At 43.7% G+C, this 26418-nt stretch overlaps 1 protein-coding gene across 2 annotated transcripts in view; it reads left to right on the forward strand.

Annotated features, from left to right (window-relative positions):
* Positions 1–4624: 4624 nt before the first annotated feature.
* The window catches only part of LOC106575303 (uncharacterized), a 62233-nt gene continuing 40439 nt past the window's right edge, over positions 4625–26418 (forward strand). Inside the window, exon 1 of one of the 2 annotated variants that reach the window (XM_082963459.1) lies at positions 4625–5034. In XM_082963459.1, the coding sequence (XP_082819585.1) occupies positions 4804–5034 (231 nt within the window). In that variant the 5' untranslated portion in view covers positions 4625–4803. The remainder of the gene's footprint in view (positions 5035–26418) is intronic. The other variant, XM_082963460.1, reaches the window with a different exon arrangement.

Genomic DNA, 26418 nt, shown 5'->3' on the forward strand with positions numbered 1-26418 from the left:
CCTAACGAAAAATGTATCAACCTCCTACAAAAAGATCCATTAATTGTAATGCACATAATAATTCAAATGTCCTTTCATGCTGTAACAAACTGGCTCAAATTAAGATCCTACATCTGTATTATTGACAGGCACTGTAGGGCTCATTGCAGTCTACATACACAAAGGTAACTAACGTTGATTGTCTTGCACATTCATCGTCTTCCATATGTCTTTGTAACAGGAAGTCTTGCTTAGTACCTGGGAAACATGGTTCTACGAGACCCTTATCCCCTGTTGACTCTAGCTGCATTGTAATGAGAGCTAAATGAGATGGAGTCACTTTTTCCAGCAGTAGAGAGAGAGAGAGAGAGGTGGCTGAGAAATGTCCAAATACCATTTGAGTTTGTGTTTAAAGAACGGTCTGGTCTGGGCAGAGTACCAAGCCAAACAAGCTAACTATGGCCTGAAGCTTAGGATACGTTTAATAGCTCTTTGCTTGTAGCCTAGTCATTCCCCGACAAACCTCAAGATGAAGCTTTCCCTCACTAAAATGGTGAACTCTCAACTGTCTATGTTGCAATCTGTCTCTTCGGTCTGGTTTCCCGGCAAGTCAGTCATTAAACTATTTCATCCGGCTGTTAAGAGAACACGACGAGAGATTGAACGGGAGAAGCAGTGTAACAGTTGGGAGAAATCTCCAACAACAGTTTATACATTGTTCTTTTGGTCAAGCGTTGTTAGAAGTCAAATCAAATGGACGTTTGTTTAAAGGTGTATAGTCAATAAAAAAGAAAGGTCAGTACACTGTTTAACACCTATCGTGAAATAAGCACAACTAAATAATATAAAAGGAAATGTTTGATAATGCCACGTAATGTCCAAGGCATTGAGTGCCGTGTGCATCTCTGTTGTAGCTGTTGAGCTACTCGAACACCCCATTAAACACTGTAAACATAGGCTGCAGTATAAGTATTACCATTCACTAGGTAGGGTGTCCCTTCTCACCTGCCGTATCGGTGACGTGTGAAAACCAAGCTCTGAAGTAAACCTCAGTAACTGGAGTGTGTGAGACAGAGATCTGATACTGAATGACTAGAGAGCCAGGAATAGATCACACCTAGCCACATGTCTAGTACTGCATGCAGCAATTCCCCGTCTGCTGAAAAAAGCCCACGTTAATCTAATGAAAGTTTAGAAATAAGAGCTTTCATTTGGATACAAAAGAAACAATACAGTGCTTTTTTTATGGAGAACTTCTCTGTAGAGAAATACACCCCATCCTACTTTTTGCATTCCATGATAACAAATTATATTCCTACTTGTCATGGCATGGCTGGTATGTAGCTGTTGAGTTATGTCTTTGTATTTGAAGGGTTTTCCATGAGAATGAAGAGGACTTTAGGACTACAGATTATGAGGCCCATTTCTTACTTCTGATCCGCTTTGGGAGGGAGAGGGCAGTGCGTGTGCGTACGTAAAACTCAACAAAAAAAGAAACGTCCCTTTTCAGGACCCTGTCGTTCAAAGATAATTCGTAAAAATCCAAATAACTTCACAGCTCTTCATTGTAAAGAGTTTAAACACTGTTTCCCATGCTTATTCAATGAACCATAGACAATTAATGAACATGCACCTGTAACCGATGTGAAATGGCTAGTTAGTTAGCGGTGGTGCGTGCTAATAGCGTTTCAATCAGTGACGTCACTCGCTCTGAGACTTGAAGTAGGGTTTCCCCTTGCGTTGCAAGGGCCGCGGCTTTTGTGGCGCGATGGGTAACGATGCTTTGTGGGTGTCAGTTGTTGATGTGTGCAAGGGTCCCTGGTTCAAGCCCAGGTTGGGGCGAAGAGAGGGACGGAACCTACACTGTTACACACCTTTGGAACAGTCGTTAAGACACTAACAGTTTACAGACGGTAGGCAATTAAGGTCACAGTTATGAAAACGTAGGACACTGAAGAGGCATACCTACTGACTCTGAAAAACACCAAAAGAAAGAGGTCCAGGGTCCCTGCTCATCTGCGTGAACGTGCCTTGGGAATGCTGCAAGGAGGCATGAGGACTGCAGATGTGGCCAGGGAAATAAATTGCAATGTCCGTACTGTGAGACGCCTAAGACAACGCTACAGGGAGACAGACAGCTGATCATCCTCGCAATGGCAGACCACATGTAACAACACCTGCACAGGATTGGTACATCCGAACATCACACCTGCAGGACAGGTACAGGATGACAACAACAACTGCCCAAGTTACACCAGGAATGCACAATCCCTCCATCAGTGCTCAGACTGTCTGCAATAGGCTGAGAGAGGCTGGACTGAGGGCTTGTAGGCCTGTTGTAAGGCAGCTCCTCACCAGACATCACTGGCAACAACGTCGCCTATGGGCACAAACCCACCGTCGCGGGACCAGACAGGACTGGCAAAAAGTGCTCTTCACTGAGGAGTCGCGGTTTTGTCTCACCAGGGCTGATGGTCGGATTTGCGTTTATCGTCGAAGGAATGAGCGTTACACCGAGGCCTGTACTCTGGAGCGGGATCGATTTGGAGGAGGAGGGTCCGCCATGGTCTGGGGCGGTGTGTCACAGCATCATCGGACTGAGCTTTTTGTCATTGCAGGCAAACTCAACGCTGTGCATTACAGGGAAGACATCCTCCTCCCTCATGTGTTACCCTTCCTGCAGGCTCATCCTGACATGACCCTCCAGCATGACAATGCCACCAGCCATACTGCTCGTTCTGTGCGGGATTTCCTGCAAGACAGGAATGTCAGTGTTCTGCCATGGCTAGTGAAGAGCCCAGATCTCAATCCCATTGAGCACGCCTGGGACCTGTTGGATCGGAGGGGGAGGGCAAGGGCCATTCCCCCCCAAAAATGCCTGGGAACTTACAGGTGACTTGGTAGAAGAGTGGGGTAACATCTCACAGCAAGAACTGTCAAATCTGGTGCAGTCCATGAGGAGGAGATGCACTGCAGTACTTAATGCAGCTGGTGGCCACACCAGATACTGACTGTTACTTTTGATTTTGACCCCCCTTTGTTCAGGGACACATTATTCCATTTCTGTTAGTCACATGTCTGTGGAACTTGTTCAGTTTATATCTCAGTTGTTGAATCTTGTCATGTTCATACAAATATTTACACATGTTATGTTTGCTGAAAATAAACGCAGTTGACAGTGAGAGGACGTTTCTTTTTTTGCTGAGTTCATGTGCATGTGTTTGTGTGCATGCATGTAAGATGAGTGTGCCAGGTGGATACAGGATCCATTTGAAAGTGACACACATACCTTTGGCCTCCACTAAATAATGTATATGCCACAGGTTCAAATGAAGCTGGATACTATATCCCCACAGTACTATCAGATGCATCTGTCATGGCCTCGCACTCATTAAGATGATCTGATCTCTCGCTCAATCTTTATCCCTCTCTCATATCCCGCTGTATCCCTCTCTTTATTCCCTGAGCTGAACAACTTTTGGGGATTTGACTATTTTCCAATAACGTGGCCCGAATCAACTACTTCTCCTGGAAGGAATTTAAGGCATTTTAAAATAATCTGCTATAAACAGCCTACTATTTGAAAGTATTTTCAAATACTTATTTCAAATACTATTTTCAAACTCATGGGAGTGTGTTTGAGTCAGTGTAATTTGAGTATTTTCCAATACCTTCTAAGTGTATTTTAAAATATATTCAACTACTACCTGAGACGGTTGCCAAGGTACTCTTTGAAATCCTATTGCTTAAAAAAGTCATTTTGACATACCTGAGAGGACCACAGAGTTGCCTTGGCGGATTTCACAACCTATGCATAAGTAATTCAATTAATTTCACATGGTTGGCGATTCATTGTTTAAATTCATTCAGATAACCCAGCAAACCTTACAGTACAGTTAGCATATCCTCACACTGCACAAAGTCCCCACACTGAAAGACAAAAAACATTCAACGCAAAGCTGTGAGAGGCACCATTAATGTTACAGGCGGATAAAGAAAAACAGTACAAAAATTGTGCTCCAATGGTGTAAATAGAGGAAGAAATGTGTTTAAACCGTCAAACAACCTTTAGCCGTGCCCAGTGAAGTAAAACCCTCCCAAGGAAAGGAAGGGCAATAAAACAACTATCACACTGGCGGCTGGGGTGGGAGGATAATTGTGACAGAGCTTCCATGATTTGTTCAGGAATAATAGGATTGGAGCCAGACAAGGCTAGGGCTGGGTCAAACCTGGGTCTCAACTGTTTCCTGTCAGCCTGGCCTGGGTGGTACTGACAGAGGGAGGGAGAAAGGGGTCTGTTCAGTCTAAACTGGGTTCTGGAGTTCCTTGCTTCAGGATTAAGCTGAGAGGTAGGCTATAATATTAGTGTAGTATTACATTTATAAAGTCTGTCTGTCTGTCTGTCTCTCTCTCTTTCTATCGCTCTCTCTCTCTATGTCTCCCTTTGTCTCCCTCTGTCTCTCTCTCTAAAGTGGATATTTATTTCTCATAGCTATGTAGCTGACGTTACTGTGAGCTGCGTCCAAGACCCAAAACGGTGTGTCACTGGGAAAACCTTTTCCTCTCTCCTCTCCCTCTCTCCTCCTCTGAAGGCCAGCCTCTCTGTGTCGTCTATCAGCCTGGTGTGTCTAGAGCTAGCTACAGGGTCAGAACAGAGCAGAGAAAGGAATCTACCCCATCTACTCCTCTTTCTCTCTTTCTCTCACTCACAATACTCACAAATCTCTCTTCCTTTCTCCCTCTTTTACCTCCCAGTCATACAATAGACTTCCCCTGTACGCTCCTGCCCAGAAGAAAGAACGGGGGGATACGGTTTCCACAACAATGGAAATTCAATCAGGAAATGGAGTGGAGTTGGAGGTGGTGAGTGGCGAGTCATTAGCGACCTCGGGCTCCGTTTCCTCCTCGCCGTATCTCTCTGGCCCTCAGGCAGACGGCACGGACGATCAAGTACTCCGGGAGGACCTCCAGGCTGCCAAGACCATTGAGAGGTTTGACATCCCTCTGAGTAACTTGAAGAGGATGTTTGAGAAGCCCCCAGGAGCAGCCAACACTGTAAGTACACTTCTTTGCTTATTATGCAGTACAGCTTGATGTGAATTGAATGTTTAAGCCAAACAGTGCCCTAACTTACTGTGGGCCAAAGCGCTCTGTTCATGGACTGTTTGGGAGGGAACCAAATGATGGGCAATTATGTGCTACATTTACTGTGAGAAACTGAATAAAACTTTAGTGGAAAGTTCAAAAAGTAAGTTGAGTGAAGTAGGTTCACTGAAGATTTTGTCACAGTTGTAATGTATCTGTCTCTAGTTTCTGAGCGACGATAAGCAGAGTATCAGTGTAGATAGAGGGAGGTCTGGTGACCAATGGCATCACACCTTTTGAAAACATCAGCCCTGCTGCTCGTTTTTGTGTTCTTGTTGCGTCTCTCACTTAATTCCATAAATACGTCTGTTCTAGTTTCAGGGTGGCTATGTGGGATCCTGTGAAAGACTTCCGTGTGATCACTGACAAATAGAAAACCCCTGGCGTAGCACCTGGTTTCAGTATTTTGCCCCCTCTTTTTATTGCATTTGGTTTTTACACAGTTAGAAAATGCACTATTTACTAAGATGGATGGTTTAAATGTCAAGATAGAACAAGATGATAAGGGATAGAAAGTATGTTTCAAAGAGCAGTGGAATTCCACGGTCTAGGGTTAGGAGTATTGTTACAAAGAGCAGTGGATACCACGGTCTAGGGGTTAGGAGTATTGTTACAAAGAGCAGTGGATACCACGGTCTAGGGGTTAGGAGTATTGTTTCAAAGAGCAGTGGATACCACGGTCTAGGGTTAGGAGTATTGTTTCAAAGAGCAGTGGATACCACGGTCTAGGGTTAGGAGTATTGTTTCAAAGAGCAGTGGATACCACGGTCTAGGGTTAGGAGTATTGTTTCAAAGAGCAGTGGATACCACGGTCTAGGGTTAGAAGTATTGTTACAAAGAGCAGTGGATACCACGGTCTAGGGTTAGGAGTATTGTTTCAAAGAGCAGTGGATACCACGGTCTAGGGGTTAGGAGTATTGTTTCAAAGAGCAGTGGATACCACGGTCTAGGGTTAGAAGTATTGTTACAAAGAGCAGTGGATACCACGGTCTAGGGGTTAGGAGTATTGTTTCAAAGAGCAGTGGATACCACGGTCTAGGGGTTAGGAGTATTGTTTCAAAGAGCAGTGGATACCACGGTCTAGGGTTAGGAGTATTGTTTCAAAGAGCAGTGGATACCACGGTCTAGGGTTAGAAGTATTGTTACAAAGAGCAGTGGATACCACGGTCTAGGGGTTAGGAGTATTGTTTCAAAGAGCAGTGGATACCACGGTCTAGGGGTTAGGAGTATTGTTTCAAAGACATGAACAAGAATGATGATGCTCTGATACTTGGAGCATCTTCTCTCTAGACAAATAGTGTTTTAAAAGGTATCTTTAAAAATATACTGAAAAGCCAGAGAATATGATTCAGCCTTTGGCAAAGGGTTTACCCAAAGTTTGTTGACTCTGGTAAAAGTGCTTACGTCTTCTTTTTTCACTGAGGTCGAGGGCGAATGACTCACCGGCTCACCGCCTGGTTTCCCATCACATTGCAGCTGGCTGCTCTCAGAGGAAAATCTAAGACACTTGGAAGCAAAGTGGGTCATTTCGGGGAAAGCGTCCCACAGCCAAATGTCTACCGTTGAGTAACGAATGGGCCATCTGACCTAGTTATCCTCTTAGTTGGTTTTAACACCGTCATGATGTCAACCATATTCTTCCCAAATCTGGCCATGATGTGTTCGGAATGCCAAAGATCCACCGCAGATTCCATCGGTTTAATCAAAACGATAATACAAAATATTCTCACAATATCCTTAGTGAATCTATAATGTACCAGCAGATGGCATGGAGAGCACAGCAAAAGTGAAAGGAATGAGTGAACTCTCCCCATTAGCTGCACAGAGAGATCTGTATTGATCTCCAGTCCATCCTCTTGTCTGTGGAGTGTAGCCTAAATACACAACTGATGTTTCTCAGCCCCGGTCATGGTATTACTGTCCTCTCGAGAGTTGTAAAGGGAACTTCGTCATGCTGTAAACAAAATAAATGACCATGTCTCAGTGTCAACCACCTGAAAGCAGCTTTAGTTATTTATACACTAGATCAATACACTGACTGTGTTTATTGGTTTATTGGTTTATTCAGATCCCCGTTAGCTTTTGACGAAGCAGCAGCTACTCTTCCTGGAGTCCACACAAAACACAAAACATGATGACCAAGCACTGATACACTGATAGACAAGAACAGTCACACACATGTAGAATTCAACGATGTACAACTGACGAATAACGTGTGTGTAGATTGTGTTCGAGTGTGTCTATGTGTGTGTGTCATTTCACAGTCGCTATTTTGCCATGAGACGTTGTTTTATCCACTTTTTGCTGTTTGCTGGAGTAATTGGATCATGGCTCTGTATAATACTGTGTGTTGTCATGAATTCGTTTTGGACTTGGGGAATGTGAAGAGACCCCTGGTGGCATGTCTTGAGAGGTATGTATGGGTGTCTGTGCTGAATGTTATTTGATTATGCAGACAATCTGGAATTTTCATTACAGTAATACATCTCATAAAAACAAGAAGACAAGCAGTTCATCTCTCATCAACCCTCAACCAGGAAAGACTATCATGAATGTCATTGATGTTAGTTCTGTATGTGCAGTTAAAGGCAAGGTGTGCTGCTCTGTTTTGAGCCAGCTGCAGCTTTGCTTGGTCATTCTTTGCTGCACTTGACCATATTACCGGACAGTAATCAAGATGGGACAAAACCAGACCCTGAACAAATTGTACAGTTGATTTTTGTGTCAAAAACGCAGAACATATTTTCAAAACAGACATACCCCTCCCCATCTTCACAACACATTTTTCAATATGACTTGACCATGATAATTGACCATCCAATGTTATACAGTTGAAGTCGGAAGTTTACATACACCTTAGCCAAATACATTTAAACTCAGTTTTTCCACAGACGGTGCACTTGAAGGCCCCTCCTCCAGCCTCCCTACGAACAGCCCCTCCCAACTCCATGGGCATCGGAGCGGGAGTGCTGGGAGATGGAACCGACAAAGCCCCCTCAGGACGTCCACGGATGACCAGCAGGTTATCCAACCGGATGGACATCTCCACCAGTTGGTCAAAGGTGGTGGTGGCATCCCTGCAGGCCAACTCCCGTCAGATGTCCTCATGTAAGCTGCATCGATAGTTGTCGATGAGGGCCCTGTCGTTCCATCCTGCTCCGGCGGCCAAGGTCCGGAACTCCAGCGCGAAATCCTGTGCGTTCCTCGTCCCCTGCCTTAAATGGCAGAGTCGTTCACCCGCCGCTCTACCATCGGGTGGATGGTCAAAGACAGCCCAGAAACGGTGGGTAAACTCCTCCAAGTGGTCCAACGCCGCGTCTTCATCTCCCTACACGGCGTTTGCCCAATCCAGAGCTCTCCCCGAGAGGCATGAGACGAGGGCGGATACTCTCTCCCTTCCTGAGGGAGCTGGGTGAACAGTGGCCAGGTAAAGGTCCAGTTGTAAAAGAAATCCCTGGCACTGTGCGGCCGTCCCATCATACTCCCTGGGAAGGGAGAGACGTATTCCACTGGAGCTGGATCCGGACGCGACGGGTAGAGATAACCCCGGTTGAGCTGGTCGAGGCGCTGGAGAGACTACCTGTCTCTCCCAGCGGCCCATGGTCTGGACAACGCGATCCATCATGGCACCGAGATGATGTAGCATAGCCGCGTGTTCCTGGACGCGCTCCTCGACTCCTCTGACCGGGGTACCTGCTCCTGCTGACTCCATGGTAGGTGTAGGATTCTGTTAGGAGTGTGTATCGGAGGCGAAGTCAGGTGCAGGAGAGCAGAGTGTAGTGAACAGGCAAACTTTTATTCCGGTCAAAAGACAGCATAAAAATAACATAAAATGTGCCCAAAACACAGAACATAGACAAAAAGTAATGCGCGTAACAATATCCACAATATCAAAATACACGTAACACAAACAATCCTACACAAAGACATGATGAGGAATAAATACATATGAATTGATTGGGGAATGAAAACCAGGTGTGTAGGGAACAAGAAAAAACAAATGGATACATGAAAAATGGAGCGGCGATGGCTAGAAAGCTGGTGTCGTCGACCGCCGAATGCCGTCCGAACAAGGAGAGGAGCCAACTTCGGCGGAAGTCGTGACACCCCACTCTTCCTCCAAACATAACAATGGTCATTATGACCAAACAGTTCTATTTCTGTTTCATCAGACCAGAGAACATTTCTCCAAAAAGTACAATCTTTGTCCCCATGTGCAGTTGCAAACCGTAGTCTGGCTTTTTTATGGCGGTTTTGGAACAATGGCTTCTTCCTTGCTGAGCGGCCTTTCAGGTTATGTCGATATAGGACTCGTTTTACTGTCAATATAGATACTTTTGTACCTGTTTCCTCCAGCATCTTCACAAGGTCCTTTGCTGTTGTTCTGGGATTGGTTTGCACTTTTCGCACCAAAGTACATTCATATCTAGGAGACAGAACGCGTCTCCTTCCTGAGCGGTATGACAGCTGCGTGGTTCCTTGGTGTTTATACTTGCGTGCTATTGTTTGTACAGATGAATGTGGTACCTTCAGGCGTTTGCAAATTGCTGGATGAACCAGACTTGTGGAGTTCTACAATTTTTTTTCTGAGGTCTTAGCTGATTTCTTTTGATTTTTCCATGATGTCAAGCAAAGAGGCACTGAGTTTGAAGGTAGGCCTTGAAATACATCCACAGGTACACCTCCAATTGACTCAAATTATGTAAATTAGCCTATCAGAAGCTTCTAAAGCCATGACATCCTTTTCGGGGATTTTCCAAGCTGTTTAAAGGCACAGTCAACTTAGTGTATGTAAACTTCTGACCCACTGGAATTATGATACAGTGAATTATAAGTGAAATAATCTGTCTGTAAGCAATTGTTGGAAAAATTACTTGTGTCATGCACAAAGTAGATGTCCTAACCGACTTGCCAGAACTATAGTTTGTTAACAAGAAATGTATGAAGTGGTTGAGAAACGAGTTTTAATGACTCCAACCTAAGTGTATGTAAACTTCCAACTTCAACTGTACCTAGGAGTATAGCTTCCTCAACTTGATCAATGATCACGTAATGCACAACTGCATTTTTTTTACCAAATACAATACTTTTAGTTTTAGATGTATTTAAGACCTGTGTATTATTAATCACCCATTCTGATACTGATTAACTTCTTATTTATCTATTCACTGAGCTCACTGGCTTTGATTGCTTAGTTGTGGGATTCATAGTAGCTCTGACTAGTCCATAATTAAGTTCTGGAGTTGTTCCTGACCATATAGCCTTAACTGAGTCCCAAAGTTGTTCCCAGTTAGCTCATGGTCAGGGAAAACTCTGAGCCCTACTCATAATAAACATACAGTAGTCCCAGCTCTGTAGGTTTTAGAGGTCTTGAGGCGGCAGCACAGCTGCAGTATGGTGTCTCTCTAGTCTGTCGACTGTGGGCTGTAACCTGTAGGTGGCACATGCTGTCTGTGCAGTGCAGTGCCATGCACAGCCGACAGGGCTTATTCCACACTGTGCTATTTAAGGCCTATTCCTGGGGTTGTATGGTTAAGCTTTATTTTAAAAATAATCCTGTAATTGGTATGTCGGCTGTGGCTAACAGCGAGGGAGTGGAGGGCCTTTAGATACTGCCAGCCTGCCTCAGATCAGATGGGAGCGCAGGCAGAGTGGAGACGTGGATCTATAGGGAACTGGATCATGCCTGTCGTAGTCAGAGTTCTGGACTGGGTCCTGCTGTCTGTCTTCTTATGTGGATCTGTGGGTTCTGGTGTTGCTTCAGATCACAAAGAGGAAGGTGAAGTCAGCTGAACTGATTAAAGGCCAGCTGAGAAGCCTCATTCTTAGTAGTTTAACCACACGAGCAGAAGTGTAAAAAACCAAACAGTTCTTTTTTTCTTTGTCTTCTTTTTAATTTTTTTGTGATGGGGTTGTTGTTTTTTGTGAGGGTTTTTATCTTTACTGTTCTTTAATTAATACGTATAAGTGACCTCACTGACAAATTGAGACAGAGACAGAGACAGAGACAGAGACAGAGGTTGGGGGGGAGTGACTCAAGATGTGAAAGGAAATGTGAGAGGTTTCTCAGATGACTGTACCGTAGTTTGCTGCGACCACAACACTGAGCCAATGATGCCAAAGGTCCAAAAGATGCAATCTTTCACAGACATTCTTTGGCTCAGAATAACTGGCCATGTCTCAAATACACAGTAAAAACTTCATCTGGTACTGAGTGAAATGTTGTATTTTAGGGAAAGTTAAGTCTTGTTAAGTATATTTAGACTAGTGTGGCGAGACAGAGTGCAACAGAGCCATAATAAACCAAACACGTCCTGATAAGAACAGAGTTTGGCTCTTCCCCAATGGACCTTGTCCTATAATACATTTAGGAGACATTTGCTTCAAAGATTAATTATTTTATTCCCTTGACATGAGCTGACTGACAATCATGATGAGAGTGAGACAATGTAGGTTAGGCTAACAGATGCTCTTATCCAGAACAACTAGGGTTAAGTGCTTTGCTCAAGAGTACATCAACAGATTTTTCACCTAGTCAGCTCAGGGACTTGAACCAACAACTTTTTGGTTACTGGCTCAACGCTCTTAACCACTAGGCTACCTGCCGCCCCCAAACTCCATGCACTGGTGGTTTATCTACTGTACCGTTGTGATATACTAACGCTGAAGCGCTTGTATTTCTATAGGGATCCAATATGACAACTCTCAATCCTTCTTCTATTTCATCATTCAAGTCAAGGAAAGAGAGACAAAGCCTTACTTTTACTCTACGACACCCATTTGGAATTCATCCCTCATTTTGCATGACCAAAATTCGTAGAGAAACCGATCTTTCTGTCATTATCTTGAATCTTAATTTTGAGAACACGGATACTCGTCACTGTTTAATTCTTCCATTGAATCCTACAAAACCTGACCTTTCTATTTGACATTTGATTCTTAATGAATGTTAATCCAATTTGCCATTTCCTTTCAATTTCCTCTGCAGAAGATTTCATTCTCATTTTTAATTTTTGTTCCATGGTGTTAGTGATTTTTTATTCTCCCAAATCAAATTCATTCTGTCCCCTTTTGGGGCAAGGTGACCTGAGAAACAATAAAACACAATATTAATATTTGATTAATACCCCTTTAGAACATTTAATTAAAGGAGACCTTGAATGAAACACAATAATCTGACTGTTAATTTGTCTCTGTTTCACTCTGGTTTCTAATAACATTCTCAGCCACACAGTATTCACAGGCAATGGGAAGGTCACCTTCTTATCTCTGATTTAGTCATCTAACAAAAGCCTGTGTCAGTTCAACACAGGGCCAGTGTTCACAGATCACAGAAGAAAAGGTTTGCAGCTCACTAAAAAACATGACTCTGTCTCTTGCCTTATCTGTAGGGTTGTAATGCAAATGTCAGCTTTGGTGGGATATTTTATTATTTATACAGTGGAATGCCTGGGATGTCATTGAGAGGTTAGACATAACAATGGAGGATGGATCATCGCCGGGTGGTCGTATAAGTAGTGCCAAAACTTCACTGATTCCACTGTAGAGGAGGACAGGCTATGTTTCCATTATCCACAGATGTGGAGTGATGCAATAGTTTATGTTCAGAGCGAAGAGTTCCTTTTTTGCCCGAGTGGACTAGCTGACTAGCCGACCCCATTCTGTTTATGTTTACATGGTCTGTCTGACCCTGGTTGTGTAACACACATGTGCACGCCCGCACACGCACACACGCACACCCTCACATACACACGGGTTCCCTGTACTGGTTGACGGTGGAATCAGATGTTGTTACCAGTCCCAACCAGAGGGGGGCAATCAAATGTCTGGGAGTCACATCAATTAGTCCTGTTTCTGCTTAATCATCATGCTATCCTAATGAGATGACCTCAGGGATTGATGTATATATATATAAATAAATATATATATATATATATATATATATATATATATATATATACAGTACCAGTCAAAAGTTTGGACACACCTACTTTTTAAACTATTTTCTACATTGTAGAATAATAGTGAAGACATCAAAACTATGAAATAACACATATCGAATCATGTAGTAACCCAAAAAGTGTTAAACAACTCAAAATATATTTTATTTTGGAGATTCTTCAAAGTAGCCACAATTTGTCTTGATGATGGCGTTGCACACTCTTGGCATTCTCTCAACCAGCTTCATGGGGTAGTCACCTGGAATGCACTTCAACTAACAGGTGTGCCTTGTTAAAAGTGAATTTGTGGAATTTCTTTCCTTCTTAATGCGTTTGAGCCAATCAGTTGTGTGGTGACAAGGTAGGGAGGTATACAGAAGATAGCCCTATTTGGTAAAATACCAAGTCCATATTATGGCAAGAACAGCTCAAATAAGCAAAGAGAAATGACAGTCCATCATTATTTTTAAAACATGAAGGTCAGTCAATCCGGAACATTTTCAAGAAACATCAAGCGCCATGATGAAACTGGCTGTCACGAGGACCGCCACAGGAAAGGAAGACCCAGAGTTACCTCTGCTGCAGAGGATCAGTACATTAGAGTTACCAGCCTCAGAAATTGCAGCGCAAATAAATGCTTCACAGAGTTCAAGTAACAGACACATCTGAACATCAACTGTTCAGAGGAGACTGCGTGAGTCAGGCCATGGTTGAGTGCTGCATAGAAACCACTACTAAAGGACACCAAGGAGAAGAGACTTGCTTGGGCCAAGAAACACGAGCAATGGACATTAGACTGGTGGAAATCGGTCCTTTGGTCTGATGAGTCCAAATTTCAGATTTTTGGTTCAAACCGCCTTGTCTTTGTGAAATGCAGAGTAGGTAAAATGATCTCTGCATGTGTGGCTCCCACCATGAAGCCTGCAGGAGGAGGTGTGATGTTGTGGGGATGCTTTGCTGGTGACGCTGTCAATTATTTATTTAGAATTCAAGGCACACTTAACCAGCATGGCTACAACAGCATTCTGCAGAAAAACGCAATCCCATCTGGTTTGCGCTTAGTGGGACGATCATTTATTTTTCAACAGGACAATGACCCAACACACCTCCAGGCTGTGTAAGGGCTATTTGACCAAGAAGGAGAGTGATGTAATGCTGCATCAGATGACCTGGCCTCCACAATCAGCCGACCTCAACCCAATTGAGATGGTTTAGGATGAGTTGAACCGCAGAGTGAAGAAAAGTAGCCAACAAGTGCGCAACATATGTGGGAACTCCTTCAGACTGTTGGAAAAGCATTCCAGGTGAAGCTGGTTGAGAGAATTCCAAGAGTGTGCAAAGCTGTCATCAAGGCAAAGGGTGGCTACTTTGAATAATCTAAAATCTAAAATATATTTTGATTTGTTTAACACTTTTTTGGTAAACATGATTCCATATGTGTTATTTCATAGTTTTGATGTCTTCACTATTATTCTTGACTGGTACTGTATATATGTATTCACAAGTCATATACACATTTAATGTGAATATAGAGACATCGCCATATTGCCGCTTCTTAATAATTTGTGGTGTTTTAACATGTTGTTTTAATGCACATCATAGAGGACCAATATCAAAATGTTCATTATCATCTGATATTTAGATTTTAATTAAACATTACATTTGTTATAGATGAAAAACAATAGCGCTAAACACTAAAGTGTTTATTAATGTCATAGCTGTTTAATCAAATCAACGTTTATCGGTCACGCACTGTACATAGTTTAGCAGATGTTATAGCGGGTTCAGCGAAAGGCTTCTGTTACTAGTTCCTAACAGTGCAGCAAAAATGTCAAATAATAATCAAAAACAGTAAATCACAAATGTCAGAACGAATCCAGTTAACAACCCATATAACACTGTATCAGTAATCCAAATGCAATTTAAAGCAATCCATAAACGTTGCATAGCAGAACAGGTAGGACTATAATAAAGAAACCAAAGTCATACAGCATGTATCACTCCACAGAGATAGATTCTATGTCACCACACCATGGCACAGAGATAGATTCTATGTCACCACACCATGGCACAGAGATAGAATCTATGTCACCACACCATGGCACAGAGATAGATTCTATGTCACCACACCATGGCACAGAGATAGATTCTATGTCACTACACCATGGCACAGAGATAGAATCTATGTCACCAAACCATGGCACAGAGATAGATTCTATGTCACCACACCATGGCACAGAGATAGATTCTATGTCACTACACCATGGCACAGTGATAGGATCTATGTCACCAAACCATGGCACAGAGATAGAATCTATGTCACCAAACCATGGCACAGAGATAGAATCTATGTCACCACACTATGGCACAGAGATAGATTCTATGTCACCACACCATGGCACAGAGATAGGATCTATGTCACCACACCATGGCACAGAGATAGATTCTATGTCACTACACCATGGCACAGTGATAGGATCTATGTCACCAAACCATGGCACAGAGATAGAATCTATGTCACTACACCATGGCACAGAGATAGATTCTATGTCACTACACCATGGTACAGAGATAGAATCTATGTCACCAAACCATGGCACGTCCTGTGTCATTGTCCTGTTATTTCACCAGGGACTTAATCTCGGGTAGTTTGTTTTTGGAGGTCCTAGGGGTTCTCTGAGATAGATAGCCCACTCCCCATCCTCACTTCACAGGACCTCCAGACTCCAAATATACAGGCCACTGTGACTTATGAAGCTTGATGTCATGGGTGGCTTTAAATGTGACATATCCTGAAGTCTTTGAGGTGTCTGCACACATTCAGATGGTGGCACGTGTGGGTGGGAATGTACATGGGAGCTTAGGTTGATCCTCACAGCTTGAGTAGCTACCGTACCTCTGTACTATGTTGGATGTACTGCAAAAGCATTTATTTTTATTTAACTAGGCAAGTCAGTTAAGAACAAATTCTTATTTACAATGACGGCCTACCCCGGCCAAACCCGGACGACGCTGGGCCAATTGTGCGCCGCCCTATGGGACTCCCAATCATGGTGATACAGCCTGGAATTGAAACAGAGTCTGTAGCCTCTTGCATTGCGATGCAGTGCCTTAGACAGCTGCGCCACTCGGGAAAATGATTGTTTTTTAATTTTTATGGAGGCTTTAAACATTGCTTAATGTGACCCATATGCATAATTTTCAGCTATGTAGGTAACTTGACACTTGACACAACATCATGTGTATGCTTGTGTGTTTTATTTAGGGGTTAGTCAATTGTGTTTACTGTCATTTCATTGGCTGCCCTGGTTGACAGGAAGTGGTATTTGGCGAACAGGTTTGAGAGCCTCTTTTAAAGCGCCAAATGGTTAATGTTATGATGACATTAAGGCTGCAGTTTACTAACACCCCTATCAAAACCCCTTCATTCTGACCCATTCTTCCAGCCCTCTCTTGTCCAGCCCAGCCCGGCCCTCATGGCTCACTTGTAAAATTCCATTAGCTCTATGAGACACTTCCACCTCGTCTCAGTTTCACTGATTCAAATCATTTAATAGAGTCACGGCTGTATGAGTCTAACCACACGGCCCAATGACAAAGGAGTTGGTCTCTGAACGCTAGACATTCCAATTATTACCAGCACTTATCTGTTGTATAGTTCAACCAATGGCCAGGCCACATCCTCACCTGGCTTTCCATTTCCATTGACTTGACCTAAAACAAGTTCTATTCTAGATATTGTATCGGTAGGGAATTTGATTGGGGCTTTCCCTTTTTAAAGCATTCATCTTGTACTTATCTGTTATGTGCATATAATGAGCATTCCTTTCCTATTGTTCACCAGTCATCTTCATTATGGTCATAACCCATCTTCACCACCAGCATGATTGTGTGTTTCAGGGCCCTTTTCTTTTTTTACAACGGTATTATGATGACACCCAGAACGGCACCGGAGCGTGCATGCCAACGGATTACCACACGAACCACAGGGCTTACAGTTTAATCATTTATGTAGATATTGCTCTGAGACAAAGACAGCACTATAATTCATAACGTCCCCTCACACAGACCTGGCTGCTATTGTGACGGTTGCCATGGCGAAAAAGATTAAATTGTTGTTTTTTTTCAAACCCATTAAAGTTTTATTTATAACTTACTGGATGGCGAACGGTATTCGGAGTGACGGCTTAATCATTAACATCAGCACCGTTGGTCAAACTGAGAACACACTCGCAGCTAGTTTATTTTACTTCCACCTGTCTATATCCATATAAACAAAGATAGACTAGGCCTAGATCCCCAGAACATTGTATCTGCATTGATGAACAAGGGGCCCCTGATTCAGCTTATGTCCAAAGTCACTGTCTGGAAATGGAGAAGGTTCTGGATATACTGGTTTAGATCCGTCACTCGTACGTATAAATAGCGTCGGATGGAGTTGGTGTTTGGCAGCGCTCAGTAAACAGAGGAGCCTGATGAAAGGGAGTGAAACATGATTTGCATTCATTACGCATAGGCCCAGTGGGAAGAGACAGAGAGAATGGCCTAGTCAGAGAGAGAGAGAGAGAGAGAGAGAGAGAGTGAATGAGAGAGAGTGAGAGAGAGAGACATGGGAAAGAATTAACAAAAAAACAGAGCAAACTGGAATGCTATTTGAGACTTAACAGAGAGTACACAGTGGCAGAATGCCTGACCACTGTGACTGACCCAAACTTAAGGAAAGCTTTGACTATGTACAGACTCAGTGAGCATAGCCTTGCTATTGAGAAAGGCCGCCGTAGGCAGACCTGACTCTCAAGAGAAGACAGGCTATGTGCACACTGCCCACAAAATGAGGTGGAAACTGAGCTGCACTTCCTAACCTCCTGCCCAATGTATGACCATATTAGAGACACATATTTCCCTCAGATTACACAGACCCACAAAGAATTTGAAAACAAATCCAATTTTGATCAACTCCCATATCTACTGGGTGAAACACCACAGTGTGCCATCACAGCAGCAAGATTTGTGACCTGTTGCCACAAGAAAAGGTCAACCAGTGAAGAACAAACACCACTGTAAATACAACCCATATTTATGTTTATTTATTTTCCCTTTTGTACTTTAACCATTTGCACATAATATGACATTTGTAATGTCTTTATTCTTTTGGAACTTTTGTGAGTGTAATGTTTACTGTTCATTTGTATTGTTTATTTCACATTGTTTATTATCTAGTTCACTTGCTTTGGCCAATGTTAACATATGTTTCCCATGCCAAAAAAAGCCCTTAAATTGAATTGAATTGAAATTGAGAAAGAGAGAGTGAGAGTGAGAGTGAGAGTGAGAGTGAGAGTGAGAGTGAGAGAGGGAGAGAGAGAGAGAGAGAGAGAGAGAGATGTTGGTTCTCGGGACTTAACAAGCAGGTCACTGTACTTCATAAACAAGCATGACGAGCACATTTCAGAACCACGCTCTTTTTTTTCATGTTGACTCTCTGTAGTTCCAACTCGCTATCTCTCTATACATCTCTCTCAGAAAAGTTCAGTGACAAAAATGATTGTACATGTTATATCAACATTGACAACCTTTTCCAGAGTACTTCCTACACCTTCCATAAATCAAGTGCAAAGTAGCCTAGGCTCAGAAGAGTGTTACATCATCACTAACCCACCACTGTAGCTGTGTCTTTTCTGGGTTTGATGTACTGTGTTGTGATGAGTGTGATAGAGGGAGAGGTGTTACCAACAATAAAGCCTGGTGTCTAGAATAATCCTCTCCACCCGTACAACATATGACACTTCTGCAGCCTGTCTGTCTGGCCGTCTGGCCATCTGGCACACAGTACTGTTTAGCTCCTCTGTGTGTGTCAGCTGGCCCAGCGAGACAGAGGCTCCTAATCATCTCAAACATGCTTGGAGACGCCACAGCCAAGCTGGGCCCACTCCGTCACAACACTCTCTCTCTCTCTACTCAGCCTCTCTCTTTCTCTCCACTATGTGCCTGTCTGTATGTCTCCTCTCTCACTCTCTGTTTTCGCTCTTTCTTGCTCCCTTTCTGTCTCTCTCTCTGTATCCCTCTCTCTACCTCTCAATTCAATTCAAATGGCTTTATTGGCATGGGAAACATATGTTTACAGTGTCAAAGCAAGTTAAATAGACAATAAACAAAAGTTGAATAAACAATCAGAAATGAACAGTAAACAGACTCACAAAAGTTTAAAAGGAATAGAGACATCTCAAATATCATATTATGGCTATGTACAGTGTTATAACAATTTGAAAATAGTTAAAGTACAAAAGGGAAAATAAATGAACAAACACCATTGTAAATACAACCCATATTTATGTTTTTCACTGGTTGCCCTTTTCTTGTGGCAACATCACAAAACGGCACACTGTCGTATTTCATCCAATAGAGTTTATCAGAATTGGATTTGTTTTGAAATTCTTTGTGGATCTGTGTAATCTGAGATAAATATGTGTCTCATACGTCCTAATTGGGATTTTATGTTCCTTTCGATGGCGTAGAAGGCCCTTTTTGCCTCTCAGACTGTTCACAGCTTTGTGGAACTTACCTGTGGTGCTGATGTTTAGGCCGAGGTATGTATCATTTTTTGTGTGCTCTAGGTTAACAGCGTCTAGATGAAATTTTTATTTGTTAGCCGTGGCAACTGGACCTTTTTTGGAACACCATTATTTTTGTCTTACTCATATTTACTGTTGAAGACGTAGGGGCTTAAGTTGCATCTCTTTCTCACCCCAACGCCCTTTGGAAAGAAATGTGTTTTTTTTTGCACATTTGTTGTTTGTGTACATGGATTTTATAATGTTTTCCCCCCAACACCATTTTATTATTACATAGCAGATTTTTTGTAATTATATAGCCGACCTTCATGCCAAATTGAGTCAAAAGCTTTTTTGAAATCAACAAAGCATGAGAAGACTTTGTCTTTGTTTTGGTTTGTTTATTTGTCAAATAGAGTGTGCAGGGTGAATACATGGCATGTCATACGGTAATTGAGTAAAAAGCCCATTTGACATTTGCTCAGTACATTGTTTTCACTGAAGAAATTGTCCTTTCATTCATTCAATGTAATTGGAGAATCCAGTGGGTTCTGGTAGTCTTTAATAGCTGATTCTAAGATTTTTAATTTATCATGTATATGTCTTTGCTGTTTGATCTTTGTTATAGGGTCAAAAAGATTGGAGAAGTGGTTTACCCATACATCTCCGTTTTGCTCCGTTTTGTTCCTTCTTTTTCCGTAGTGTATTTCTGTATTGTTTTAGTGATTCACCATAGTGAAAGCGTAGGCTGTGGTTTTCTGGATCTCCATGTTTTTGGTTGGATAGGTTTCCCAATTTCTTTCTTAGGTTTTTGCATCAAATCATTGGTCATTGTTGTTAATTGTCTGCCTGAAATGTCTAGATTTGATAGGGAACTGAAAGGTCAAATATACTATTTAGGCTTTCTACTGTCAGCTATCGTCACTATCTCTTACAGTTGAATGCATTCAGTTGTACAACTGACTAGGTATCCCCTTTATCTCTTGCTCTCCCCGCTCTCATCTCTATCTTTCTATCCTCACTGCAACTCTTTTGTGACTGTGTTGGCTTGAGAGTGAAATATACGTGGGTGGATCTCAGTGGCCTATGTTTCCTAATAATGGTGAGAGTCAATAGAGAATTGTACTGTACAATATTCTTCACTGCAAACTTTTGGATTGTGAGGAGAGCTTATGGCATTGGATGCAAACACATAACTCAGATGGAAAGAGAAGCTCGTGCCAAGGTTTGGATGAGACACTCTGGAGTCTGTTAAGTGCATCTGGGTGACCTTCAAAGACAGGAAATATCTGCTGTTTCAGCAAAAGCTTCCAAACCAGAAACTAAAGCTTTGTTATTTCACAAAGAGGAGAAAGTGAAATCAAACTTGTTCAGGTACAGTACGTGCTCAGGTGAAGCAAGTTTTGTGACGCTGTAACTCAAAACATGCGATCGATTAGTAAAGTATTGGATTGATTTAAGGTGAGGAAAGAAAAACGAGATGTTCTCCACCAGCAGCAAGGCAGATGCCTCCTACAGCCTAATGGTATGTCTCTGTCTTGACTGTCAACTGTGGATTCTGATGAGTCATCTTCATGTCACTTCATGTTGTGCCAGGAAAGCAATAAGGCAGCTTTCACAACATTAGACCTCCTAGCCAGGAGCAATCAGGCTTTGTGGCGTGTATATGTGCGTCTGTGTGTGCATCATTTGAAACAAAGCATCCCTCCAAGTGGTGAGTCAGTCACATATGAGCTGCCATTTCCCTCAGCAACCCCTTCTAGTCCGTCACCTCAGCCAGAACTCCTTTTTCTATACAGACACAGAGAGAGAGAGAGAGAGAGATCACCTATAGCTGCTGTATGACGTGCTTTTCCATATAATAAACTGATGTCATCGCCACGGTTTCCCCTGACAAGTGTCCGACCGGCCTCACCGTTTTACTGTGCACGCTGTCATATCAGAATTAATGTCATGGATGGGTGGCATTGAAATAATTAGTGAGACACCCTTAAAAGGGTTATTTATTTTCCCTGCGGATTGTCTGTGAGGCTGGTAGATTTCCTGAAGCACGTACCTTATTAATGATGTCAGTCTGTCAAGGGGAGCGTAAGGGGAGTGATTCCCCAGGCTGGACGGGAAGGCTGACAGGGAAGCTGACGGGGAAACTGTGGCAGGGCCAACGGGAACATATGGAGGACAAGATCTGGCTAACAGGGAGCCCTGGGAAATGGCCTCCTGTCTGTGACTTATCTGACCCCCATTCCTCTTCAGAACAGGAGATGCTGTGGCATGATAGTAGAGAAAAGCAGAAAACATTTGATTTATTTTAATGGGAATGGGTGAGGAAATACATGAGGATACTGCTGAATGACCATATATGTACAGTTGAAGTCGGAAGTTCACATACACCTTAGACAAATACATTTCATTTCAGTTTTTCACAATTCCTGACATTTAATCCTAGTAAAGATTCCCTGTCTTAGGTCAGTTAGGATCACCACTTTATTTTAAGAATGTGAAATGTCAGAATAATAGTAGAGAGAATGATTTAGTTCAGCTTTTATTTCTTTCATCACATTCCCAGTGGGTCAGAAGTTTACACTCAATTAGTATTTGGTAGCATTGCCTTTAAATTGTTTCACTTGGGTCAAACATTTTGGGTAGCCTTCCACAAGCTTTCCCACAATAAGTTGGGTGAATTTTGGCCCATTACTCCTGACAAAGCTGGTGCAACTGAGTCAGGTTTGTAGGCCTCCTTGCTTGCACATGCTTTCTCAGTTCTGCCCACAGATTTTCTATGGGATTGAGGTCAGGGCTTTGTGATGGCCACTCCAATACCTTGACTTAGTTGTCCTTAAGCCATTTTGCCAAAACTTTGGAAGCATGCTTGGGGTCATTGTCCATTTGGAAGACCAATTTGTGACCAAGCTTTAACTTCCTGACCGATGTCTTGAGATGTTGCTTCAATATATCCACATCATTTTCCTCATCATGATGCCATCTATTTTGTGAAGTGCACCAGTCCCTCCTGCAGAAAAGCACCCCCACAACATGATGCTGCCACCCCCATGCTTCACGGTTGGGATGGTGTTCTTCGGCTTGCAAGCCTCCCCCTTCTTCCTCCAAACATAACGATGGTCATTATGGCCAAACAGTTCTATTTTTGTTTCATCAGACCAGAGGACATTTCTCCAAAAAGTACAATCTTTGTCCCCATGTGCAGTTGCAAACCGTAGTCTGGCTTTTTTATGACGGTTTTGAGCACTGGCTTCTTCCTTGCTGAGCGGCCTTTCAGGTTATGTCAATATAGGACTCGTTTCCTCCAGCATCTTCACAAGGTCCTTTACTGTTGTTCTGGGATTGATTTGCACTTTTTGCACAAAGGAAAATGAATCTCTAGGAGACAGAACGCATCTCCTTCCTGAGTGGTATGATGGCTGCATGGTCCCATGGTGTTTATACTTGCGTACTATTGTTTGTACAGATGAACGTGGCACCTTCAGGCGTTGCTCCCAAGGATGAACCAGACTTGTGGAGGTTTCTGAGGACTTGGCTGATTTTCTCATGATGTCAAGCAAAGAGGCACCGAGTTTGAAGGTAGGCCTTGAAATACATCCACAGGTACACCTCTGATTGACTCAAATTATGTCAATTTGCCGATCAGAAGCTTCTAAAGCCATGACATCATTTTCTGGAATTTTCCAAGCTGTTTAAAGGCACTGTCAACTGGGTGTATGTAAACGTCTGACACACTGGAAGTGATACAGTGAATTATCAGTGAAATAATCTGTCTGTAAACAATTGTTGGAAAAATTACTTGTGTCATGCACAAAGTAGCTGTCCTAACCGACTATAGTTTGTTAACAAGGAATTTGTGGAGTGGCTGAAAAACAAGTTTTAATGACTTCAACCTAAGTGTATGTAAACTTCCGACTTCAACTATATATATATATACTGCTCAAAATAATAAAGGGAACACTTAAACAACACATCCTAGATGTGAATGAAATAAATGATCTTATTAAATACTTTTTTCTTTACATAGTTGAATGTGCTGACAACAAAATCACACAAAAATAATCAATGGAAATCCAATTTATCAACCCATGGAGGTCTGGATTTGGAGTCGCACTCAAAATTAAAGTGGAAAACCACACTACAGGCTGATCCAACTTTGATGTAATGTCCTTAAAACAAGTCAAAATGAGGCTCAGTAGTGTGTGTGGCCTCCACGTGCCTGTATGACCTCCCTACAACGCCTGGGCATGCTCCTGATGAGGTGGCGGATGGTCTCCTGAGGGATCTCCTCCCAGACCTGGACTAAAGCATCCGCCAACTCCTGGACAGTCTGTGGTGCAACGTGGCGTTGGTGGATGGAGCGAGACATGATGTCCCAGATGTGCTCAATTGGATTCACGTCTGGGGAGCGGGCGGGCCAGTCCATAGCATCAATACCTTCCTCTTGCAGGAACTGCTGACACACTCCAGCCACATGAGGTCTAGCATTGTCTTGCATTAGGAGGAACCCAGGGCCAACCGCACCAGCATATGGTCTCACAAGGGGTCTGAGGATCTCATCTCGGTACCTAATGGCAGTCAGGCTACCTCTGGCGAGCACATGGAGGGCTGTGCGGCCCCCCAAAGAAATGCCACCCCACACCATGACTGACCCACCGCCAAACTGGTCATGCTGGAGGATGTTGCAGGCAGCAGAACGTTCTCCACGGCGTCCCCAGACTCTGTCACGTCTGTCACGTGCTCAGTGTGAACCTGCTTTCATCTGTGAAGAGCACAGGGCGCCAGTGGCGAATTTGCCACTCTTGGTGTTCTCTGGCAAATGCCAAACGTCCTGCACGGTGTTGGGCTGTAAGCACAACCCCCACCTGTGGACGTCGGGCCCTCATACCACCCTCATGGAGTCTGTTTCTGACCGTTTGAGCAGACACATGCACATTTGTGGCCTGCTGGAGGTCATTTTGCAGGGCTCTGGCAGTGCTTCTCCTGCTCCTCCTTGCACAAAGGCGGAGGTAGCGGTCCTGCTGCTGGGTTGGTGCCCTCCTACGGCCTCCTCCACGTCTCCTGATGTACTGGCCTGTCTCCTGGTAGCGCCTCCATGCTCTGGACACTACGCTGACAGACACAGCAAACCTTCTTGCCACAGCTCGCATTGATGTGCCATCCTGGATGAGCTGCACTACCTGAGCCACTTGTGTGGGTTGTAGACTCTGTCTCATGCTACCACTAGAGTGAAAGCACCGCCAGCATTCAAAAGTGACCAAAACATCAGCCAGGAAGCATAGGAACTGAGAAGTGGTCTGTGGTTACCACCTGCAGAACCACTCCTTTATTGGGGGTGTCTTGCTAATTGCCTAGAATTTCCACCTGTTGTCTATTCCATTTGCACAACAGCATGTGAAATTTATTGTCAATCAGTGTTGCTTCCTAAGTGGACAGTTTGATTTCACAGAAGGGTGATTGACTTGGAGTTACATTGTGTTGTTTAAGTGTTCCCTTTATTTTTTTGAGCAGTGTATATATGTAGACATATGACATGTTTTGTATAGAAATATGTCATATAATTGCTGGCTATATTATGTGATGTAAATGCTCACTCCGCTGATAAAGATGTTTGACATCCTGCCCTGTTTGTTGACATCTGACCTCAGAGCTGAATAGCCACAGAGGGGCTCAAGCCCAGTCTGCCTGGTATTCTGTCACGGCTGTTCGAAGGATCAGACCAACATGCAGCGTGTTCGTAGTTCCACATATTTATTAAACGTGAAACTGAAATGCAATACACTTAAATACTTGAAAACACAAAACAACAAACCGTGACCCAGAGAGGAAAACACACTACTCAAAAAATATAACCCACAAACAACAATGAGAAAAACCCCTACATAAATATGATCTATAATCAGAGGCAATGAGGATCAGCTGCCTCCAATTAGAGATCAACCCCAAACAATCCCAACATAGAAATAGAAAACTAGAACTTAAACATGAACAACCCAAAACACCCCCTGTCACGCTCTGCCCTACTCTACTATAGAAAATGACATCTTACTATGGTCAGGACGTGACAGTACCCCCCCCCCCCCCCCAAAGGTGCAGACTCCGAATGCAAAAAAAAAAAAACACAAAGGGAGGGTAGGGTGGGTGACTAATGTCTATGGCGGCGGCTCTGGTTCCGGGCGTAGTACCACCACCGCCGCCCGCTGATACCCCCGCTTCTGTATGTCCGGAGGAACCAGACCATGGATCATCGCCGGAGGCTTCGGACCGCCAACCGCCGCTGAAGGCTCTGGGCTGCGGACCGCCGCTGAAGGCTCTGGACCGCCGCTGGAGGCTCCGGGTTGCGGACCGCCGCTGGATGCTCCGGGTTGAGGAGCATCGCTGGAGGCTCCGGGCTGAGGAGCGTCGCTGGAGGTCCGATGTGTGGAGCTGGAATACGAGGCGCCAGACTAGTAACACGCACCTCAGGGCGAGTGCGGGGAGCAGGCACAGGACATACTGGGCTATGGAGACGCACTGGAGGGAGAGTGCGAGGAGCAGGAATCGGTCTCACCGGACTGGGGAGACGCACTAAGGGCCGAGTGCTCACAGCAGGCACTGGCCGTACCGGGTTATGGATGCGACTGAAAGGAGAGTGCGAGGAGCAGGCACAGGACGTACTGGACTATGGAGGCGCACTGGAGGGAGAGTGCGAGGAGCAGGCACAGGACGTACTGGGCCGCGAATGCGCACTGGAGGTCTGGAGCGTATGGCTTGCACAACCCGCCTTGGCTGGATGCTCAACTCAGCTCGACAACTGCAGGGTGCAG

The sequence above is a fragment of the Salmo salar genome, chromosome 17 (genome assembly GCF_965601325.2).
Source record: "Salmo salar chromosome 17, fSalSal1, whole genome shotgun sequence".
Classification (NCBI taxonomy): Eukaryota; Metazoa; Chordata; class Actinopteri; order Salmoniformes; family Salmonidae; genus Salmo; species Salmo salar.